The following is a 21405-nucleotide window of genomic DNA, read 5'->3' on the forward strand; positions in this document are numbered from 1 at the left end:
CTTTCGCTCAATACATAAATAAGCCAAATGTGCTAATCGGAGGTGCTCATCGAATTAAAAGCCGAAACAGCTCATTGGGCCCCCCAAAGCGCTGGGCCCAGGGTGGTCGCCCCGATTTGCCGCGTCCACCACTGTTTCAAGTGCCGCGCCGGGCGATGCAAGAGACCACAGCGACCTCCATCGCCGGGGCGGTGTGGTGCTCGGCGCGACCCCACCGACACGGCACGCCGCAATTGGGCCTCGCAGGGACAGAGCATTTGCAAAAAGAGTGGCATCCGACAGAGGTTAAAATGTGGGTTACAACGGCCAACATTTATTTTAGAAAGGTCAATAATACGTTCAGCACACTTCCACGGTTCACATTGCAGGGTGGGGTTTAAAAAAAAAAGTAGCCCGTGTCATTATCAAGGACTAAGGATTTATTTGTTGGTAGAAAGAAAATGGTTAATCAGATTTACAAAAAGAAACAAGAAAACCCTCCGTCACTGGCACATTCAGGGGCTTTAAAACGGAAACTAATCTCCGTGCACGGAGCACACAGCACACGCCGCTTGAAATATTCACAACCAACACGTACGCACGGGTACATCCAGTTATTTTGTGCTTCCAGAAGAAGTTAGTTTGATGCAGCTTTACAACACACATTTACAAAAAAAAGGTAATATGCACATTCACGGTATTTTTTTTATTCGTTTAAAAAGGGATTATGTAAAGTTTAAATTGTTTGCTCACCGTAACAAAACTTGTTTTGCGGTCACGGCGACTCCACTGCACATCGACTCGAGGGGCCGCATGCCGCCACACAATTTAAAGAGTACAAAACAGGGAATGAAACTACCACTTTGTTTTTTTTTGCTGGTTGATAAAAAAAAAATATACACCTCGGCGATGGACACGACGAGAAGTACAAGGACGGAGCGCGGTGACGGCGGCGGTGACGACGACGACGATTCGACGAGGGGTGGCCAAGCGCCAAGCGCGAGAGCAGCCGGCACGCGGCGCCTCTCGCCAGAGCCGCGAGTCGGCAGGGTCGAGGGCGAGCGCGGTGCCAACGTCGCTCCCCCACCCCGCGATCGCGGCACGAGGGGGACGCTGGACTCGCCGTTGTTTTAGATGCCTCTGCTAAGCACGCCGCAGAGACCAAAAGTTCATCACTCGAGAGGCCACCGTGGCCAAAGCCGTCGACGCCACCGCACCACGCCAACGCGGTCTCCCCTCCGCCAGAATCCCGCCGCCGCTGCTGCTGCTGCTGCTGCTGCTGCAGCCGACACGCAGCGACTCGCCCTGACGGCCTCCCACCACCATCTACTCTGAGGCCTTCCATCAGGTGCGGCCGAACGCCGAACACTTGAGATATCAGGCCCCCGCCACAAAACCTTGGCAAGGTGCGTTGCCGACAAATGCGGTCACCAAACTCTTGGTGACAATTGAAAACTGGGGCAAGGTGGGTCAGTAGTGACCAACAGTCACAAGCCCCCACAGCGGCCCTATGGGTCTCAAGAGGTCAAAACACTTTGACCTCAGCAACTGGTACACTGTGGGGTTGACTCGAGAATACATTCAGAGGACATGCTTGCTGCTACTTCAGTAACCTCAGTAGCACCCTGTGCTGGGATTCAACTCTCACGGCAAACGTCCGGATGAGCCGCGTCACCTCTCTGGACTTGCGGACCAGGTGCAGGGTGCGAGCGGCGGCCCCCACACCGCCCGGAGGCAGCAGGCGAAGCCGGGGCCGGATCAATGAGAGGTCAAGGGGCAGCGCTGCAATTTCCTCGCTCAACGCCACTGCTGGCACAGAGCCTCCGCTCGAGGTGAGCTCTGGAGACTCCCCTCCAGAGGTTAACTTGGCTAGGTGTCTTGGGTGAGGTCGGAGTACCGACACTTTGTCCCACCACAAGGGTCCGCCAATCGACTGCGTTGTAGACAGAGGCAGTGGTGGGCCGGGGGGCAGAGGGGAAAAGTGATTCGAGAAACTTGCACCACTGTTTCAACTGCCACGCCCGGAGATCGAATCGAACCGGTGGCCTCTGGGTTACCAGTTCGATGTGGTTACCATTGCGCCCCACGACAATAGGGCAGTTGAACTTGACCTCTTTTACCGCCAATGAGTCGGCTGGTGCGCCAGCACGGGGTCGACAAGCCCGAGGAGAAGACGTCCATCACAAGCACAACCAGGGGGAGTGGGGAACCTCAGGGGGAGTGGGGAGCCTCAGGGGGAGTGGGGACACCCGCCGCCGAGAGTCGGTGAGCCCAGAAAATTCAGCGGCCGTGGCGCTGCGCGGTTGGCGCGACGGCGACGTTTCACACTCCCATGATCACGTCTCTCTCCTCTCGCGCGTGGCGGCGGCGTCGGGCGGCACCACGCGCACCAAACTTGGAGGGCTCGGTGAACAACGTCGACCGGGCCCACACGCCCCAGCAGCGGCCGGCAGCGGAATATAAACCAGCGAGAACGTGAGCTGCTCGCTTCAGTTCCTGGAGAAGTTTCAAGCATGTGGAGCGAAACGTCGGACGTCGCGCCAAATGGCACACGGCACGACCAAAAACGCATCGGGGAGATGCACAGCCACAGCCGCGAAAACAAACACAGTCAAGTTTCACATCCACCACCCTCCCCTGCCACTGGGACCGGAGCTCACAACACTCTGAACACAAAATACTGAAGCGCGTCGACACAACATGCAAACGTTCACTGCCCGATAATCACGACGAACCACACGACCACCGCCACCACCACCACCACCATCATCAACCACAATCGACCGATGTAGGAAACCGCAAATCGTTCGCCGACGGATCCGGCGATCGAGCCGGCGGGCACCACGTGCCGACCCGCCACGGTGAGGGCAGCGCCGCACGCAGCCTCAACGTGCACAGCGCTTGGCTTCCCCCACCGTTGGTGGCCGTGAGTCACGTGGGCCACGAGTGTCTTCGTGTGTCCCACGTGACATTCGTGACTCACGTGACCCACGTGACCCACGTGACTCACGTGGGTCACGTGAGCCACGTGACTCACGTGGGTCACGTGAGCCACGAGTGTCTTCGTGTGTCCCACGCACGAAGACACTCGCAGGACGCACTCGGACACCGCCGGGGCTCCCGCTCTCGTGTGTTTGGTCTCTCTCGGGGCTGCCGCACGTTTCACTACAAATACTGCCGCGGCTCGGCTCAATTAATTGTGGCGGCCGGACTTTCCGGAGACGGGCGCCGCACATCCGCGGCACGCCTGCCGGTGGCAGCGCGACACGTCCGCTGGGACGCAGCGGCCGGCTTGCGTTGTGAACACCCTCCTCAAACACCCCCCCCCCCCAATCTCTGCCGACCGTAATCCCAAGCAAGTCGTCGGTGCAATTCGGGATACATCGCACGCACACTCCGATCTAGCCCAGAGACATTCAGCCAGCAACAGCAGCAGCAGCGGTGGAACAAGCAGAGGGCTCGCGTGCAATCACACCGCTCGCGACGCCCTCCCCGAAGATCGCAGGGGGCAGAATTAATAAAAGGTACAAATTAATGAATGCACAAGTAAAAGCCAAGGTATTGTCTCGATTAGATTTTTTTTGTAAATAAACTACTGTAATATTAATGATGCAGGACTGTTTGTTGTGTCGGAAATGCATCAATTTTAATGTTTAGATTCAACGATGCCTTCTTAGGCAGGGCCGGGTTTAGGGACCTGTGCCCCCCAGGACACGAGCAAAAAAGAGCACCCCCCCTCCTCACATAGACACACACACATAGACACACACACATAGACACACACACATACACACACACACATAGACACACACACACATAGACACACACACACATAGACACACACACACATAGACACAACAACAACAACAACAACCGCCATTCGCCACTAAGTGGCGGTGACGTCACCACGATGCTTGTGCCAGGCCAAGTGCACCTTGAGGCCACGTGAAGTGTCGAAAGCCCGCTGGCAGGAGGTCACGGGGCAGACCCAGGTGCCACTGGTCGACTGACCGAGATGACCGAGATGACTGGCTGATGCACCACCTGTGCCCCCTACTGTGCCAACTTGCTGTGCTTTAGCCACCCGGCGCTCCGCTCGTTGTTGTGAGCGTCGCTCCTCCGCCCTCCGTTGTTGTTGGAGGGCGACTGCCTCCAACTGCCCAGTAGCGTCCTTCACGAGCCTCCTCCACTGAGGCCGATCTTGACACCGCTGGTACCAGTCATCGGCAAGTCCACTCAGCTCCACGTCCTCCTGTACCACATCACTCCATCTCTTCTCCAGCCCGTGCCGCGCCCGTCTAGCCCCCTCGATCCGGCCGAACAAAAGCTGTTTAGGCATGCGGTGGCTGGGCATAAAAAACATAGACACACACACATAGACACACACACATAGACACACACACATATACACACACACACCAGGGACGTACGGTCAGGGGAGGCAGGGGAGGCAGAGCCTCACCTGTCATGCTCTAATGAAAATAGCTGTTACGAAAAGTAAAAAAAATAAATAATAAAATGAAAGAAATATTAAGATTTTTCCACTGATCTGTGATATAAATGTAATTTCTGTACGATTCCAATAATTTTTAAAGTCAAAATCGCCAAATTTGCAGAGCTCCGCTGCAAATACAGGAAGAGACGAGAGGTGAGGCAGCGACGAGCTCAGCCTCCCCTCTGATTGCGCAACCCCTCAGTAACTGGATGGAGCGCGGGAAATAAGCGCGTGCCTGTTACTATCTCTGTGTCACCAATGTGATGTTTGTAGACCCCTTCGTTTCATGTCCTCGCCTTCCATACTCCAGGTAACTCATTTCACGTATGTGTATAAATATATTTAGGCTCGCTGGTTTCGTCATGAAACTGCAATGAAAAAGCACCAAGGGAGGCAGCATCACATCTGCCTCACCGAGGGTGACGCGTCTAACACGCCCCCCTCCGTGAGGCCACGCCTCCCTCAGTGTGTGAATCTGGCTCTGACACGAGCCAGTGCCTCCCCAGCCATTGACCTCACCGCACGTCACTGACACACACATACATACACACACACATACACACATACGTAAACATGCACACACATACGCACATACATAGATATGCACATACACATGCACACACACATCTAAACATGTACATACAGCATTCCGTCATTATTCATAAACTTGTTATTCATGATTTTGGCTAAGAATCGTATTTGGAACTCTACACGACTACATCGAGAGAGAGAGAAAGAAAATGACGAGATATATTATTATAATTTACACATTCAATAGCGTATGTATGTATTTATTTAAGGTAATTCAATAAAATGGTAGGTTTTACCAGGCCCATGTCACTACCCATGAGCATGTATCCCTCGCGAATAACGAGGGAATACTGCACAGCAAAGATCCACCTCATCGCCTTCGCAGGCTTTTGGGGCAGGTTCTGTGAGCGAGCTGTTAGCAAGCCGCCTTTGCCTCTATAGTTTACACACACAACAGACACTGATTTGAGGCCGAGTCGACCTAGGGGAGACCCAGGACCGGTTCAGATAATTATCACTGGTGTTGGCCATGAGCAGGAATTGAACTCGGGTCGCCGGGTTCATAGCGCAGCGTAGAGCTAACCGCTACACTACCGCTCTCCACACACTCATGTACGACAATCACACCTAGACGCACACATACAGACACATGCACACACACACATGCAAAGACACCTATACACACATACATACACACATAGACAAACACACACAGAGAAAGGCACGCACACTCCTACAAAAACACACACATATACACGTAGATAAAGACACACACACAGACAAAAAGACAAAGACACATACATGCACACAGAGACATACAAACACACAAAGACACACACATACATACACAAAGACACACACACTCAAAGACACACATACAGAGGCAAAGACACATACACACACATAGACATAGACACACACACAGGGACAAAATCCACAACCCCCACTATGGGGGGAGAGGGGGCTGCGCGTGACACGGCAGGTTTGGGGACACTGATGACATCAAAACCGAACTGGAAAGCTCTTAGCAAGGGCAGGTTTATTGACTAATATCATTCTCGTATCAGAACAGTCTGACTTTGCTCGATTCAAACAAATATTACCCCCCCTCCCCTCCGATGGGGTCCCCTGGAGTTTTGGACCCTGAAAAAAATGTCCCCGAATGGTTTCCTAAATCCGGCCCCGTTGGCACGACTGGAGGGTTACGCTGCGTCCTGGTCGCTCGGCCCAGGGGAAACTGCCGAATCCTCTACTTCTGGGGAGCGCTGGTTCGGAGGGATGAGCGACAATTAATGGGGCACGCGTGCACCCAGCGACAGAGCGACGGAGCGAGATAGTGCATTCACTAATTGGGCCCTCCACGCCAATATTTACACCGACCAATTAAAACTGCCTTCCCTCCGCCATCCGATCGTGTTCCGTTACTCGTACAAGGGGGCGGAGGCTGTCACGGGGAAACATGAATATTTACGCGGCCATGCAACGGGGCTCAGCATCTCGGAGGCGGCGGTGGTGGCAGCGTTGTACGTGCGGCACCACGACCGGGCCGCCCGGTCCGGTGAGGCCTCTGCAGGGACGGTATGACGCGGACGACGTGGACGACGCGCCGCCCTCACCGCCACCGATGGTCGCGCCGTCCGGGCGGAGCGGCGTTCGTCCGTGCACGCCCCCCCGCCCCCCCCTGCCCCCCTACTGGAGCATGCTCTTCACCTGCTTGGACGTGTTCTCGTCGTTCAGGTGTCGCGTCGTGTACCTGCGGTGCGAGGAGGGAGGGGTTCACGATTGACGACTCACGCTCGCTCGCCCGGGAGAGGCTTTCCACGTCGCAGGAACCTTTTTGGGGAGGGGGCGATGTTGTTATGAGTGGTCCTCACGGAGCGATGCGAGGGAAGGATTCAATTGCTTTAAAAAATCCCAGCCATTCTCAAGCGACCAATAGATGAAGGCTTCCCCGTACCATTTTGTTCATGGGGATTTATTTACCGTACTTGACCACTGGTCGGTTGCATGTTGGTGAAGGGGGATACATCGGGACTGGTTCCGATTGCTCTTGCCGCTGATGTTAGCCGTGGCCAGGAATCGAACTCAGGTCACCGAGTTCACAGCTCAAGAAGTATTCAGTTCGCGTACCGCTTTTTGGTCGAGTACTCAGCCCACCAGGGAACATAGCTGGCAATGACAATGGTGGAGTGGCAGCCAAGGGATGGGACGCATCCATGCAGAGATGGAGCGCTGAAATATGTTCACGATGGCGGTGGATTGGGGAGGCCTTAATCCACCAGGGGATTTATCATCGCTGATGATGACTTGTAATTAATCATGACAATACCTTGGAGCAATCACACAATTGCATTTCCCTCCCGGTCAATATAAGTGTCCATGTGGCGTGCGTCCTCTGTACCTGAGTGCGTTTAGCAGACCTTCCACGCTGTTCGGAGGCTGTTCTTTGAGCACCTTTATACAACCTTTCATCTGCAAGAAACCCACACAGATCCGCGCGGTGATCGTGACATCACGGGTTAATCCACGCTCGCGAATGCTGCATTCAAACCCGGTGCACAGAGCCTTCCAACTCAGAGGATGAACAAAGTCTGGTTACCTCTCAGTTTCAGTTCCCTGAGCAGACTCCGGAGGGCAGCGGCGTTGAAGCCGTTAGCGCAGCGCGCTACCAACCGCGACACCGAAATTCAATTCTGACCGTGGCTAACATTTTCTTGGTTCTTTCGATAAAGTCACGTAGAAGGGAAGTAATAAAATAATAAAAATAAAACATAATAAAATAATTCTCACGACGTTTCGGCCACAACGCAAGCAGCCGTCTTCAGGTGAAAACCAGGTCTGTCGAGGCGACAGCTGTCGCGACTTTACCGAAAGAACCAAGAAGATGAATCCCTGCAGTCACGAAAGCTTTAAATCGAAATTTAGTGGCTAACATAGTTGGAGAGTAAAAACGCTGCTCCCTACCGTGTGGTACGGAGGTCACGTGTAGCGATCTCAGAGGTAGCTCTGCGATATCCACTTCCGTGGGCCGATCTCTAAGATGGCTGCACCATATATCGGAGCGGATTCTTCATCTGACGATTCTTAATCGCACACTCGGGATTCGATTTGGGGATAAACGACCGACGGCGTTGATGCGCGGCCACCGGGCGGCATGGCGATGTCCCGTCGAGGGCGTGGGTGTCCGAATGTCGGTGGCGAGCTCACGTCGATCTTGGAGCTGCGAGCGAACGCGCCCACCGGGTGCACGTGGTCGTAAAGGATGATGACGCCCACCATGACCCGCAGGCAGAAGGACACCGTCTCCTCGTTGGTGAACCGACTCCGGTACTCCCTGCGCACACCGCCACCACCAGTGCCGCCGTTAGCGCCGCGCAAACACCGAGCCTCTCCACCATCGCCGCCGGCGCCGCGTGGCCACGAATGCCACGCACACGCCGCTCGTCACGTGCCACCAACTCGGCCAACGAACCGGAAAATATTCTAACATCGATACGCAACAGAAGCAATTAGAACCACTGCTATTCATGATACATAATAATGCACTTTATTTCATCACGGACCTTTCATATCGAAATATCTCAAAGTGCATTACTGTCAAAAAAGCTACACTTCAAAAGTATAGATCAGTCCAATCGAAATCCAGTAAAAGCCGATAACCACAACAACAACAATGACGACATTCCCAATCGAGATAGAATTAAGAATTACGACAAAAGCCGGCTTTAAAAATTGCAGCCGTTACAGTGCAGGTAACATCCAATCAGACTACGGGATAAGGCAACGAATCTGGATTAATAGTCTCAATGCCTGATGTCGACAGGCATGGCAGCTTTGCTCCACAGGCGGTGCGTGGCAGCAGAGAGAGAGAAGGGGCCACTCACGGAGTCTCCAGCATGACCTTGCAGACACTGGCCATGGTGCTGAGGCAGTCGGTGGTGTTCTCGATGGGGAGCGTCTTGTTCTGCACAAGGAGACACACACAGCGCGGAAGCACGCGTTGAGAGGACAAGTCTGGCTCCTTCACGTCGCGCAGTCTTCGCCGAGACGCCAGCGCCCGTGAGTCCCGTCTGTCGTCGTCCAGTCGAGCGGCACTTCCTTCCCAGGCCCGTGTCTCCTAATCGTCAGTGCCATGTCTCAGATGCGTGTTCTGCCCAAGCAGGCACGCAAGCCACGAGCGCGCTCGCGCCCGCCACGCGCTGCCGCGTGACGTCTTCACGTCGCCACGACGGCAACGAGTGCCGATCGGTGCCGGAATGGCATCGTGTAAAAGTAACACAAGGCGCGAGGTGAACCCAGGTGCCATTACCGAGCGGCTTCCAAGGCGACGGAACGGCGCAATTCTCTCTCCGCCGTCACTCCCGTTGAACGGCAACGCGGCACGTCGCATGAACGTCGCTCGGCGGCCAGTAACGGCGCCGTCGGGAGGGAAGCCCGAGAGCCATCACCCGCCGTCCGTCCCATCGGCGCTCCGCCGCGAGCGGGTCTAGCGGCACGCCGAAGGTCAGCGGCGCTTCGCCGAACGATTAATTGCGGCGGGCAAAACTCGCACTAATTACGGTGACCTCGGCCGACGTTTGCGACCGTGGCGCGGTAGTAGCACCGCGTCACGGCACCAGGGCCACGCTCACTCTGCCGGCTGCCATTCTCGGGGCGGGAGGTGGGGGGGTGTGGCGACCTACTTCAGAGACGAACTTCGTGGTGACGTCGCTGAGGGTCTTGAGCATCGGGGTGGCCTCGGCGTAGAACAAGGACATCCGGTTCGCCATCTCGTTGTTGACTTCGTTCTCCGCGATTTGCTGTGGATCGTCCAGTAAAGGTTAAAGGCGCAGCCCTGCAATTGCTTGCTCGTGCCACTATTCGAGGAAGGGGCTCCCTAGAGGGGCATACGGACGGCGTTGTAACCAACTCGTCCACGCTGGCGAAGCGTCTGGGAAGAGTGTCTCTTTATTTAACCAGCAGATGAATGCAGACCCTTCGTGGCACGTGGACATCGCCTCTTTTTACAAGGTCGAGTACCCACACTTTACCCCACCACGGGGGGACCTGTCGATTGGCTAACTGCGGGAAATCCAATCACGCTGCCGGGTGGACAAAGGCGGGGAAACCTTCCGCGTTGCGTCCACTGCCGTGCCCTCCAAGAGACCAAATCGAACCGGCGACCTCTGGGCTGCCAGTGCAGCACGCTGCCCGCCACGACACCGGCGCATTCACACAAACACGCGCGGAGCGAGACGCGTCGCCACGCGCGTCTCTTTACGTGCGTGCATTACCGCCCGCTCTCGCGGCGAAGCCGTAACTCGGGAGTGTGTTTACGAGACGCAGCACGCGCCGGTCACATTGTCCCCAAAGGTCAGAGGAAATGAGATGCAAGAGCAGGTACAATAATACAACGTGGCTCGCCAAGAGCCAGCCGCAGTAGAGCCCCCCAATTGAATGGCCTCGAGTAAAGACGCTCGTCTCGTGTGTGTGGCGAGATTAAAAGTTGTCTTTCAAAATGAAAAGTTTTTTTTTACGGCTTGGCGAGATTATTACGCTCCTCAGAAAGCTCGAGCCACGCACATCCGCGGCATCAGCGCAGAGGGGTCGCGACTCCGTGCGAACCCCAAACCGCTTGCCGCAGCATGCTCTTGCCGCAGCACGCTCTTGCCGCAGCACGCTCTTGCCGCAGCACGCTCTTGCCGTTTACTCGAGGGTTATCAACGCGGGGCGATTTTTCCACCTCGCGAACTATAAACGGCGGAGGCGTCCCGCGATCGCCGTACCTAACGAGCCGCGCGTGTTTGCGATTCGGGTCGTGCTGATGGGGAGGGGGCGGGGGGGGGGCCGTGTGTGTGACACGCACGTAGGTGTTGTTTATCCTGTTGCGGCTGAGCGTGCGTCTGTAGTAGCTGAAGTCGTTCTGAATCGCTGGGTTCGTCATCTGCACACAGAGCGGCAGCAGCAATGGCGTCATCAGGCAAACGCTCTCGGGTGGGAGATGGAGAGAGACAGAAACTCGTCTGCTGGAGCGAGCGCGCGTGGCGGCGTACGACACACTCGGCACGATTTCACGACATTCACGAACCACCGTGGACCAGGACTGTCGCATGGCGTGCAGGTTACGTACGATGACGACGACGACGATGAACCACATATAAAAGCAGAGATATCATATTGCTGATAATGCACACCGACGGTGATGATGATGATATCAGATGGTGTGTGTGTGATTGGCTTGTTGCAGAGGCTTGCAGTTAGAATCCGGCAGGTTGCCCTTGTTAACCAAAAACGTTGATTATGAACAATACGCACTGTCTGTTTCATAGCGGACATTAGAAAACAGTAGGCTATTGCGAGCTGGTGTCACGATCCAATTTTACCTAATTTTAAAAGTTTCCTGCAAATTACTTCATTGGGAAACACAAAGCAACATCGCCAAGCAACATCGCCCCCTCGTGCGTGGAGGGGAGTGGAGTGAGATGAGAGGGGGGAGGTAGGAGAGTGCGTGGAGGGGAGTGGAGTGAGATGGGAGGGGAGAGGTAGGGGAGTGCGTGGAGGGGAGTGGAGTGAGATGAGAGGGGAGAGGTAGGAGAGTGCGTGGAGGGGAGTAGAGTGAAATGAGAGGGGAGAGGCGGGAGAGTGCGTGGAGGGGAGTCGAATGAGATGAGAGGGGAGAGGATGGGGAGTGCATGGAGGGGAGTGGAGTGAGATGAGAGGGGAGAGGTAGGGGAGTGCGTGGAGGGGAGTAGAGTGAGATGAGAGGGGAGAGGTAGGAGAGTGCATGGAGGGGAGTGGAGTGAGATGAGAGGGGAGAGGCAGAAGAGTGCGTGGAGGGGAGTGGAGTGAGATGAGAGGGGAGAGGTAGGAGAGAACGTGGAGGGGAGTAGAGTGAGATGAGAGGGGAGAGGTAGGAGAGTGCGTGGAGGGGAGTAGAGTGAAATGAGAGGAGAGAGGCAGGAGAGTGCGTGGAGGGTCCCATAGACGCTCAGCGGGCGATCGTCGAGGACCGTTCCTCGCGTGCGATTCATCGCTGGAGTCGTCGTCACGCCCCCCTCCCCCCGCCCCCCGCCCCCCTCCCCCCGCCCCCCGTGTCCCGGCGGCGGGCACCTTGAGCTCGTCGAAGCGCAGCGTGAAGTGGAGGATCTCGGCGAACTGCTTGGCGAGCGCCTGCTCTCGCTCCAGGTGCTGCGTGGGCGTGCAGGGCGGGCACGTGAGCGCCGTGAGCAGGCTGCGCAGCGCCTCCGCTGCACGGGCCCCGCACACACCGTCACCACCACCGTCACCACCACCGCCACAGCCACCGTCACTGTCACCGCCACTGTCACCACCACTGTCACCGTCACCACCACCGTCACCACCACCGTCACCACCACCGTCACCACCACCGTCACCACCACCGTCACCACCACCACCACAGCCACCGTCACCACCACCGTCACTGCCACCATCACCACCACCGTCACCGCCACCGCCACCGTCACAGCCACAGTCACCGCCACCATCACCACCACCGTCACCACCACCGTCACCGCCACCACCACAGCCACCGTCACTGTCACCGCCACCGTCACCACCACCGTCACCACCACCGTCACCGTCACCACCATCGTCACCGCCACCGCCACCATCACAGCCACAGTCACCACCACCATCACCACCACCATCACCACCACCACCACAGCCACCGTCACCGTCACCACCACCACCACCACCACCACAGCCACCGTCACCGTCACCGCCACCGTCACCGCCACCGTCACCGCCACCGTCACCGCCACCGTCACCGCCACCGCCACCGTCATCGTCACCATCACCATCGTCACCGTCACCACCATCACCGCCACCGTCATCGTCACCATCGTCATCACCACCATCATCGTCACCACCATCACCAACGCTACCATCGTCACCATCGTTATCAATATCATCGTCACCATCATCATCGTCACCATCGTCATCAATATCATCGTCATCACCATCGTCACCATCAACATCATCTTCATCATCATCATCAGGTCCTTGCTGCTGCTGCGAGGTATAAATGTCACCGCTGGGAGAGTCGGAGGCTGGCCTCTTACCCAGGCAGAGGGAGAACTCATAATAGCGCTTGAGCTTGGCCACGAGTGGACACACGGCCTTCCACGCCTTCTCCTGCAGCTCGACGTCGTTGGAGTTGGAGATCGCCTGCGGCCCGGCATCACCGCCGCCACCACAACCACCACGCACAACAAAAAAGAAATTGTTTTAGATGTCACGAGCGTTGTCGGCTCCACTGAACCACCACGTCGCGTGGCATAAACGCCGTAAAAAACGTGCCCGGTTGCACCGCGGAGTGACTGCTGCCACCTGCCATTCGAATCGCGCACACACCTGTGTGTGTGTGTGGGAACGCTGTGTATGTCGCGTGCTATGCGCATGACTGCAACCGCGAGTGCCGATTATCCCGTGCATCTCCCCCACTCTAGGCCGGTCCTGGGAGTGCAGCTTGCGTGCGTGTGTGCGCGTGTGCATGTGTGTGCGCGCATGTTTGCGTGTGCATGCGCACGTGCGTGCGCACGTGCGTGCGCATGCGTGCATGCACCAACGGTCATTACAAACTCGTCAGGTTTGCTCTGACGCTGACTGTAATGAAAAACATGCAACAGCATTTGGGCGACGGTTCCTCAGAGTGGAGAAGGCAGAGATCGACCGCGCATAGACAGACAGACGAGAACGTGTCCCCCGCATCCCTGATGCCCCCCGCTGCTCCCGTGTGACACCGTGTCCCCCGAACCCCCCCCCCCCGCGTGTGGCTCCATGTGACCCCCGTGCCCCCCCCATCCCACGTGCTCCCCCCTCCACCCGCCCCGTGCCCCCCACGTGTCCCCGTGCCCCCCGTGCGAGGAGCCCTGCAGGCTCAACACGGCCGGCCAGGCCTCCGCTGCCGCCGTGGGCCGGGCGGCAAGCGGCGAGCGGCGAGTGGCGAGCGGCGAGCGGTGAGTGGTGAGTGGCGAGCGGCGAGTGGTGAGTAGTGAGCGGTGAGCGGTGAGTGGTGAGTGGTGAGTGGTGAGTGGTGAGCGGTGAGTGGTGAGCGGTGAGCGGCGAGCGGCGAGTGGTGAGTGGTGAGTAGTGAGCGGTGAGTGGTGAGTGGTGAGTGGTGAGTGGTGAGCGGTGAGTGGTGAGCGGTGAGTGGTGAGTGGCGAGCGGTGAGTGGTGAGTAGTGAGCGGTGAGTGGTGAGTGGTGAGTGGCGAGCGGCGAGTGGTGAGTAGTGAGCGGTGAGTGGTGAGTGGTGAGTGGTGAGCGGTGAGTGGTGAGCGGTGAGTGGTGAGTGGCGAGCGGTGAGCGGTGAGCGTACCTCTCGGATCTCCTGGCCGGCCCCGCGGTAGGCCTGCAGCTCGGTGAGGATGCCCTCGCTCTGCTGCAGCACGCCGTTCACCTGCTGCCACGAGTCCCGCTCCGCCTCGGTGGGCTGCGCATCTTGGGGTACGCGCCGAAACCACCAACGCCAATTACCATCGACCGGCACCGGCCCGACAACCACCGCCACGATCATCAACCACCACCACCAGACACCACCAGCCACCACCAGCCACCACAGCCATGCCACAGGAAAGGAAATGCGCTTGATAAATGTGTTGTTGTGGAGATGGACGCTGCCGTGCACGGCTCCCATGCATGTTTCCTCGTGGCGTTTAGCGAATGAGGAATGCTGACCTCGGGCGACACTGCACGCAAACACAGCCTCAGTCTGAAATTTATAAAACAATTTAACGTAACTGACTTATGACGACGACGACAATGTTGATGATGAAAATGACGATGATGACAACGATAACGGTGATGATGATGCCGATGATGACGATGATGACGACGATGACGACGATGACGATTATGACGACGATGATGACAACGGATCTTTGCAGAGCGCCATGCGATGCTCCGCCGTGCTGCGAGCAGCCCCCACCTTCGGGGAATCTCACTTTGATCCACAAATGGATGAACGTGCAGGCGGTTCTCGTGCGTGAGTGCATGCGCTTCTGCGTGTGTGTGCGATGATCGGCATGCGTGACAACCGGACGACCAAAAACAAAAGTAAAACTCGGAACAGCGACACGCACGACGGCATTCGACAACACTGCAGAAGTAACATTGTACATAGGCTGGCTCCGATTTTATATTTGCAGTCTTATACAATTGGTTTATTTTGGCAAAATGCATTTGTCAGGACGATAACAAAGGGATGCAGTGCACGTTTCCTTTCCGAGCACTGCTGGATGGCGCCAGGCCTATGGACAACGTCGCACGGCAAGCACAGAGAAACCGAGTGGAGGACATCATGGAGCGGACAGAACAAGCAAACGCGTCACACCGACGACGACGGCTCTCACTTTCAAAGTCAAGGAAAAAGTTTGGCCCCTGTTCAAGGTCTGTGCAAGTGAGCACTTTTAACAGGTTCCCCATATCAGGCACCTGTAGGCACAGAGAGAGAGGAGGAGGAGGGAGACCAGCACAGATAGCGAGAGGGCGAGAGAGAGAAACCAGGAGAGGGAGAAGAGGAAGAGAGGGGGGGGACAGAGAGGGGCGCAGAGAGCAGACACAGCGGCGCGTTTAGTGCAGTCCGGCAAAGCGAGACACGGCAGCGTTGATTCTCAACCTTGGGCCCGAGGAACGGCGGCGAGGGGGCGTGGGGGGCACGGGGGGCATGGGGGGAGATGCCAGCCAAGCCACTCAACTGTGGCGATCTCGCTCGCATGCTCTCTGGGGATTGTTGGGGAAACGCCGCGGTTCACGGGGTCCATGTTGACAATCTCCGCCCACCCCCGGCAGACGACGGAAGCGGTGCCAAGGAGGGGGCCACAAGGGCCGCGAGCTCGCGACGCCGGACATTGCTACGTACGGCACAAAGGCAACTGGATGACGTCCAAAGCAGCAGCTTATTTTGTCGTTTATAAGGACATCTGCTGCATTGTGTGCAGAAGAGTAGGCCAAATACCACCCTAGAGGGGACCTCTAGAGCTCCCCCTAGCGGAGGCGCTTCTGCCAGCAGTGGCGTGAACGGGAAAGTGCAGGGCTGCACCTTTACCATTTATCTGCTGCGTCGCGCGCCGAATTCCTGAAAGCGTTTTTAACCGCGCGGCGAAAGCGCACGCGCGGCCGCTTCCGAATCAGGGACGCTAGCTGAATTTTTTAAATGCGAGCGATTGACATCAAGGGCGCGCCGTCGGCGGAGGCCGCTGCTGCAGGAGGCGCAATCCGCGTGGCCGCTGTGCAAACCGGCGCAGGCGTGACGCGCGGCGGAGAGGACGGCTCGGCCGCTCTGGCCGATCGGCTCGTTGCCGATCGCACAACCCCGAGCCCGGGACCCACTGCAGGCGCCGAGGCCTGCACCGCTCAAGGTGCTGCTAATCCCAGAGAGAGCAAAACCTGATTGCGTGATCGTTAGCCGGATGCCCCGTCGCAAAATCTACGGTCCCTGTGAATGCGGTGTTGGACGCACCGTGTGCGGCCACGGGCTGTTAGAGCGCTGCGCTGTCAAACTAGCGACCCGAGTTTGATTCCGGGCCGCGGTTAATATCAGTGGCACGTGATATTCAAAACTGATCCTGCCCTCCCCCCCCCCTTCACCAGCCCGCACTGCCCAGCGTGGTGAAGGAGAGTGGGGAAAAACATCCATGACTGACATCGAGAGTGGCTGCCATTAATTTTATTTTGTGTTGTATAAGAGGGGGGGGGGCGCACCTTCCAGAGATCCCCTGAGTAGGGGGGGGGGCCCTTCCACCTGCAGTGCCGTCAGCAAACAAGCGCAGGCCTGCACCTGAACCTCTTGGCGACGCGAGCGTTACGCCATGATATCGGGCGCTGGAGGAACGCAGACCAATGCGGCCGCTCGTCATTAAGTTAGGCAGTGCCGCTAAAACAACGCACGGGGGCCCGCAAGTGCCGTCTCTCCACCGTCCACTCGTCGCTAATTCATCGGCCGCACGACCGGCACGCAGTAGAATTGATGCAGTGCAAGAGACCTGCCTTGGTTTGGCGTGTGGTTTGACCTGCGTGTGGTTTGCCCTGCGTGTGGTTTTACCGTGCCAGTGAATGACTCTCAAGCGCTCGTAAATTTCAGTGGTTCTGCTCAATCTGTAAATTTGCCGACACCCCGGTGGTCTCGCGTCGTGCACATCGGGCCCTGGCATGGGCCCCCTCTTTACTCGACCGGCACCGTCCTCTGCGCACGCGACGCACAATCCCCCCCCCCCCCCCCCGCGCGATCGTTCTCTCGTTTCCGGGCGCAAAAAAAAACTTACTTTCAAAATCCAAGAAAAAGCGTGGAATATTTTCAATATCCTTGGATAGGACCTTTAGCAGATTACCCATTCCACAACAACCTATGCAAAAGAAAACATTCACCGATTAGCGCAATTCGGCGGGGGGTTAGAGCAAGTCACGGTGCGTCATTCAACACAACATCGCGCGTCGTTCAACCGAGGCAGCGCGACGCAAACGGCACAAGACGACCGCGCTCGCCCCGTCTTGTTCCCTTTCAAATCAGAAAATGCTTTTCACGTAAGAATCAAGCGGCGTACGGCATGGCGCGCGCGTGTGGAGCGGAGCGGCCGTGCCGCTTCCCGCGCTGCGTCGCACAGCGCTCCCCGCTACAAACCACCGCAGCCGGGGAAGCCACGAAGCACCGTCGCACGCGCTGCCCGCGACTCGGTTACCACCGAGCCAGGCGTGGGCATCCCCCGGCCCGTGGGTAGCGCCAAGCCCGTGGCTTCGTTTCGCAGGGCGCGTGGTCAGACGACGTCTGCCGCGTCTCCACGGTCCGCGCGACGACCAGTCCGTATCGGTCACCGCGAGCGTCAAAGGCGCACTGATAGGGTGCTAGAGGGGAATAAGTTCGACTTGACAGCCACCGCGTGTTTCTAACTTGAGCGTCGCCACCTCTGCCACTGCAGTGAACACAAGAGGCTGTGGGGCGAGCGTGTTAACAGCGTGTGGTCTAGCCAAAGGCGTTTGTAAATCCTCAGTAAGCAAACGCACCTCTGTACTGGTCAACGTCAACCAGTCCGCGTGCCCAAGCGTTGAGGAATGCTTTCTCTGTGGTGATGCGCAGCTACTGCTTAAAATCCTTCATTTAAAGCTGCTTATGTGGAACGACCGATATTCGCTTTCCACTAAGCAGTATGGATGTTATCTACTCTACAGAAACTCTGGCCCAAGTTGACCTTAAACTCGCAACATTGTGATTGCGAGTTTGCCACTCCGACCTTTACTGCCGCCTGACCGCCAAATGCATTGAACCCAGCGCCAAGCTGTTATAAGCGCACCGGTCAGAAGCCTGCGCTCGGAATGGATGGGGCAACGCGCACGGCACCCCGAGGCGCCACGTTGTCCAAATGCTGAATAACGCCATGCAAATCCTGATCCTTCATACTGCACTTGCAATGTCAAACATGCAGGAGGCGGGAAGGAAACAAATTAAAACATATAAAAAAAATATGTAAACGCCTTCCAACTAAGGTTGAAAGCGTGGATGCAAGAACTCTGTTTGTCAGGGGGAGGCACGATAACCCTCATCAGGATGATCACAACTCCAGGGACTCGCTCGAGAGATAACCGGCCACGTTGATCAAAGAGATTCCCGCGCCCTCTCCGGCAGATCCGCCGTTATTCGAGCGCCGTGCAGCTTCCTGCGCGCCCGGCACGAGCGCTGCCGCTACCGTCGCTAATTAAACTCCCACGAGGAGGACAAACGCGCAGTGGCAAGAGGGGGGAAATCAAGTCGACAAAAACCCTCGCGTGCTCATTCCCAGCTCTTAGCGTGTTTTGGTTCCATCCCTGGCAGCCGGTTGAAACTGGCCGCTCGCACTCGGGGCTGTTCCCTTCCCCTGTGCGCCGTGAGCACAGCGACCCGGGCACGTCTTCGCACGCTGGGCTACAACAAACGCTCTCCCAGTCGGCACTTTCCATTCACGGTTTGTGGCGCAGCTTCGACCGCTTGTCCATTTATGGTAAAGTAAGCGAAATTTAATTATAACGGGGTCAACCGCACGACAGCCAACATGAGGCGATAGGCCTTCGGACGCGTTCGCGGGTTTTTGTCACGAGTCGTTCCGCACAAAGTCCAACGTTTTCTCCACGTGTTTGGGGGCTTCGAGAAGCGAAGCGTCGGACATCGCGCCGAACGACACGCGGCGTGACCCGAGAACGCCACGGAGAGCCGCACAGTAGCGCGACTGCAAGATGACACTGGTGACAAGTCTGCTGCAGTTTAACATGTGAGCTTTCACGACCAATATTATTCACCGTAAAATTACATGGGAGAGGGTGAGCGGTGAAGCCGCGTGACCTCGGTGGGGTCACCGCCGCCTGCCCGCCCGCCCTTCCCAAAGGCCCGCCAGCCGAGTTCGTCCGTTACTTAACGTCACCCAGAGGCACCCACAGAGCGCATTGTGGACGTGCAGCGTCACCAGGCACGGGATCGCGAGCGCACTTCTATAAACTGCACTTAGGGGTGTTTTTTTTTAAGAAAAATAACGTCTTAGAAAACGGTCGTTCTTCAGCAAGAGAAGGCGATGCGATAAGCGCTCGTTTTGTAGATTTGAAAGAGGAGTCGCGAGCGGCGAATCGCAAGCGGCGGAAAGGGCGGAGGTGAACGGAGGGAAGCGGAGGGTCACCCCGGGGTGTGCGGGCAGCACTAGCGGGGCGTGCGGCGTGACAGCGTGGCACTGCCTCCACACGCGCTCGCCACTCCTGCGCACCGGACACAATACACGCGGCGCGCCATCAGGCAGCGACAACCCGGAGCGAGCCCTCGTCATCGGCACTGCCCGCGTGGGACCTTTCTGTGGTAACGCTGACCTTCTGTTTTGCGGGACTCGGATTAAGCCGGCGCAGTTTAATTCCCGAAGCCACGGAATAAACTCCGGTGCACGCGATGCCGTAAGAGTGCGTGACCGTGCACCTCCGCTTTGTAACGCGCCGACACACCGATGGGCGCGAGTCTCCTCCCGCGTGGCGTGTCCGTGTCATTCCTGGCCATGCTCGGCGGCGCGGCCCCCGTGATGGCGGCGGAGTGGGGGTCTCTGGCGTGCGTTCTTTCCCTCGAACAAACTCCAGTCGCACGACGCGTTTTCCGACACGACGTCCAATATTTCGCTCCACGTGCCGGGAGCCGCTTGAGCGAAACGTCGAACGTCGCGCCGAACAGCTACAGTAGAACCTGGACACGCGTCGGAGAGCTGTACGGCACAACCGCAAAATCCTGCACAGCAGTAATGTAGACCGCCTGCGATGTTGCGGTGAAATGGGCCCCTTTGTGTAGATGGAGCATCGGTGCAAATAACAAACCATGCGCCCACTGGGACAGCTGCCACTGGGGGTGCCCTTTCAAATGTGTTGAGATGAGATGCGACGTAAAGTGATCCGATACGCCCCAGTGTAGCGGGGGGCGCTTGATCAAAGACAAATCTTTATAATTAACCCCGCAGCATTTGCTTTATTCTGAAGCCAAGACACAGAAGGCCGAAACTGGGTCAAAGTTTGCTCAATTAAACAAATGCTGCTGGACAATATTGGTTCAAAAAGACAATTGGCAGAATGACTAAGATATTTGTGTTCACGTGCAGACACAGAATGGGGTTCTGCTCATGCAGAGTGGCGGTTCCACCTGTGTCCAGCCTGAACGCCGTGATGCAAGGTTTGCCGCTCGGGAGAGATTTCCCACGACAACCTCCTGGTGGTGTTAACCTCTGTCAAGGGAAATCTGTAAGTCTTCCCAGGGCATTAAAAGTCCCAGTTTTTTGTACGTTGTCTAATAATGCACTTCCACTAGAGAATGCAGCTCTCTCCTCTGCTGGTGCTGTGAGATATTCTTCTTTCCATGATATGTCCTCGTTTTTTTGTACTCAGTACGGGGGTCGGTTAAATGGAGACACCTCTGACGCCGATCGTGTTCCTTGCGACCGCCCTCTGGACAACTCCGTCAGATGTGGGCAACTCCACCAGATGTGGGCAACTCCGTCAGATGTGGGCAACTCCACCAGATGTGGGCAATTCCACCAGATGTGGGCAACTCCACCAGATGTGGGCAACTCCGTCAGATGTGGGCAACTCCACCAGATGTGGGCAATTCCACCAGATGTGGGCAACTCCACCAGATGTGGGCAATTCCACCAGATGTGGGCAACTCCACCAGATGTGGGCAACTCCACCAGATGTGGGCAACTCCACCAGATGTGGGCAACTCCACCAGATGTGGGCAACTCCGTCAGATGTGGGCAACTCCACCAGATGTGGGCAATTCCACCAGATGTGGGCAACTCCGTCAGATGTGGGCAACTCCGTCAGATGTGGGCAACTCCACCAGATGTGGGCAACTCCACCAGAGGTGGGCAACTCCACCAGATGTGGGCAATTCCACCAGATGTGGGCAACTCCGTCA

General features: G+C 56.9%; 1 protein-coding gene across 6 annotated transcripts in view; it reads right to left on the reverse strand.

Annotated features, from left to right (window-relative positions):
• Positions 1-293: 293 nt before the first annotated feature.
• Positions 294-21405, reverse strand: part of LOC133353038 (CYFIP-related Rac1 interactor A-like) — a 55910-nt gene continuing 34798 nt past the window's right edge. For 4 of the 6 annotated variants that reach the window (XM_061569123.1, XM_061569122.1, XM_061569121.1 and 1 more), the window contains 10 exons: positions 17267-17347; positions 14323-14444; positions 13066-13171; positions 12095-12231; positions 10851-10928; positions 9688-9804; positions 8890-8969; positions 8213-8339; positions 7407-7477; positions 294-6758 (listed from right to left, as the gene is read on the reverse strand). In XM_061569123.1, coding sequence (XP_061425107.1) covers positions 6695-6758; positions 7407-7477; positions 8213-8339; positions 8890-8969; positions 9688-9804; positions 10851-10928; positions 12095-12231; positions 13066-13171; positions 14323-14444; positions 17267-17336 — 972 coding nt within the window. In that variant the 5' untranslated portion in view covers positions 17337-17347 and the 3' untranslated portion in view covers positions 294-6694. Of the gene's footprint in view, positions 6759-7406; positions 7478-8212; positions 8340-8889; positions 8970-9687; positions 9805-10850; positions 10929-12094; positions 12232-13065; positions 13172-14322; positions 14445-15355; positions 15438-17266; positions 17348-21405 lie in introns of all 6 variants that reach the window. The other 2 variants (XM_061569120.1, XM_061569119.1) reach the window with 1 other exon arrangement.

Source organism: Lethenteron reissneri, chromosome 42 (assembly GCF_015708825.2).
Source record: "Lethenteron reissneri isolate LAM-NWPU_2019-01 chromosome 42, ASM1570882v1, whole genome shotgun sequence".
Lineage (NCBI taxonomy): Eukaryota > Metazoa > Chordata > Hyperoartia > Petromyzontiformes > Petromyzontidae > Lethenteron > Lethenteron reissneri.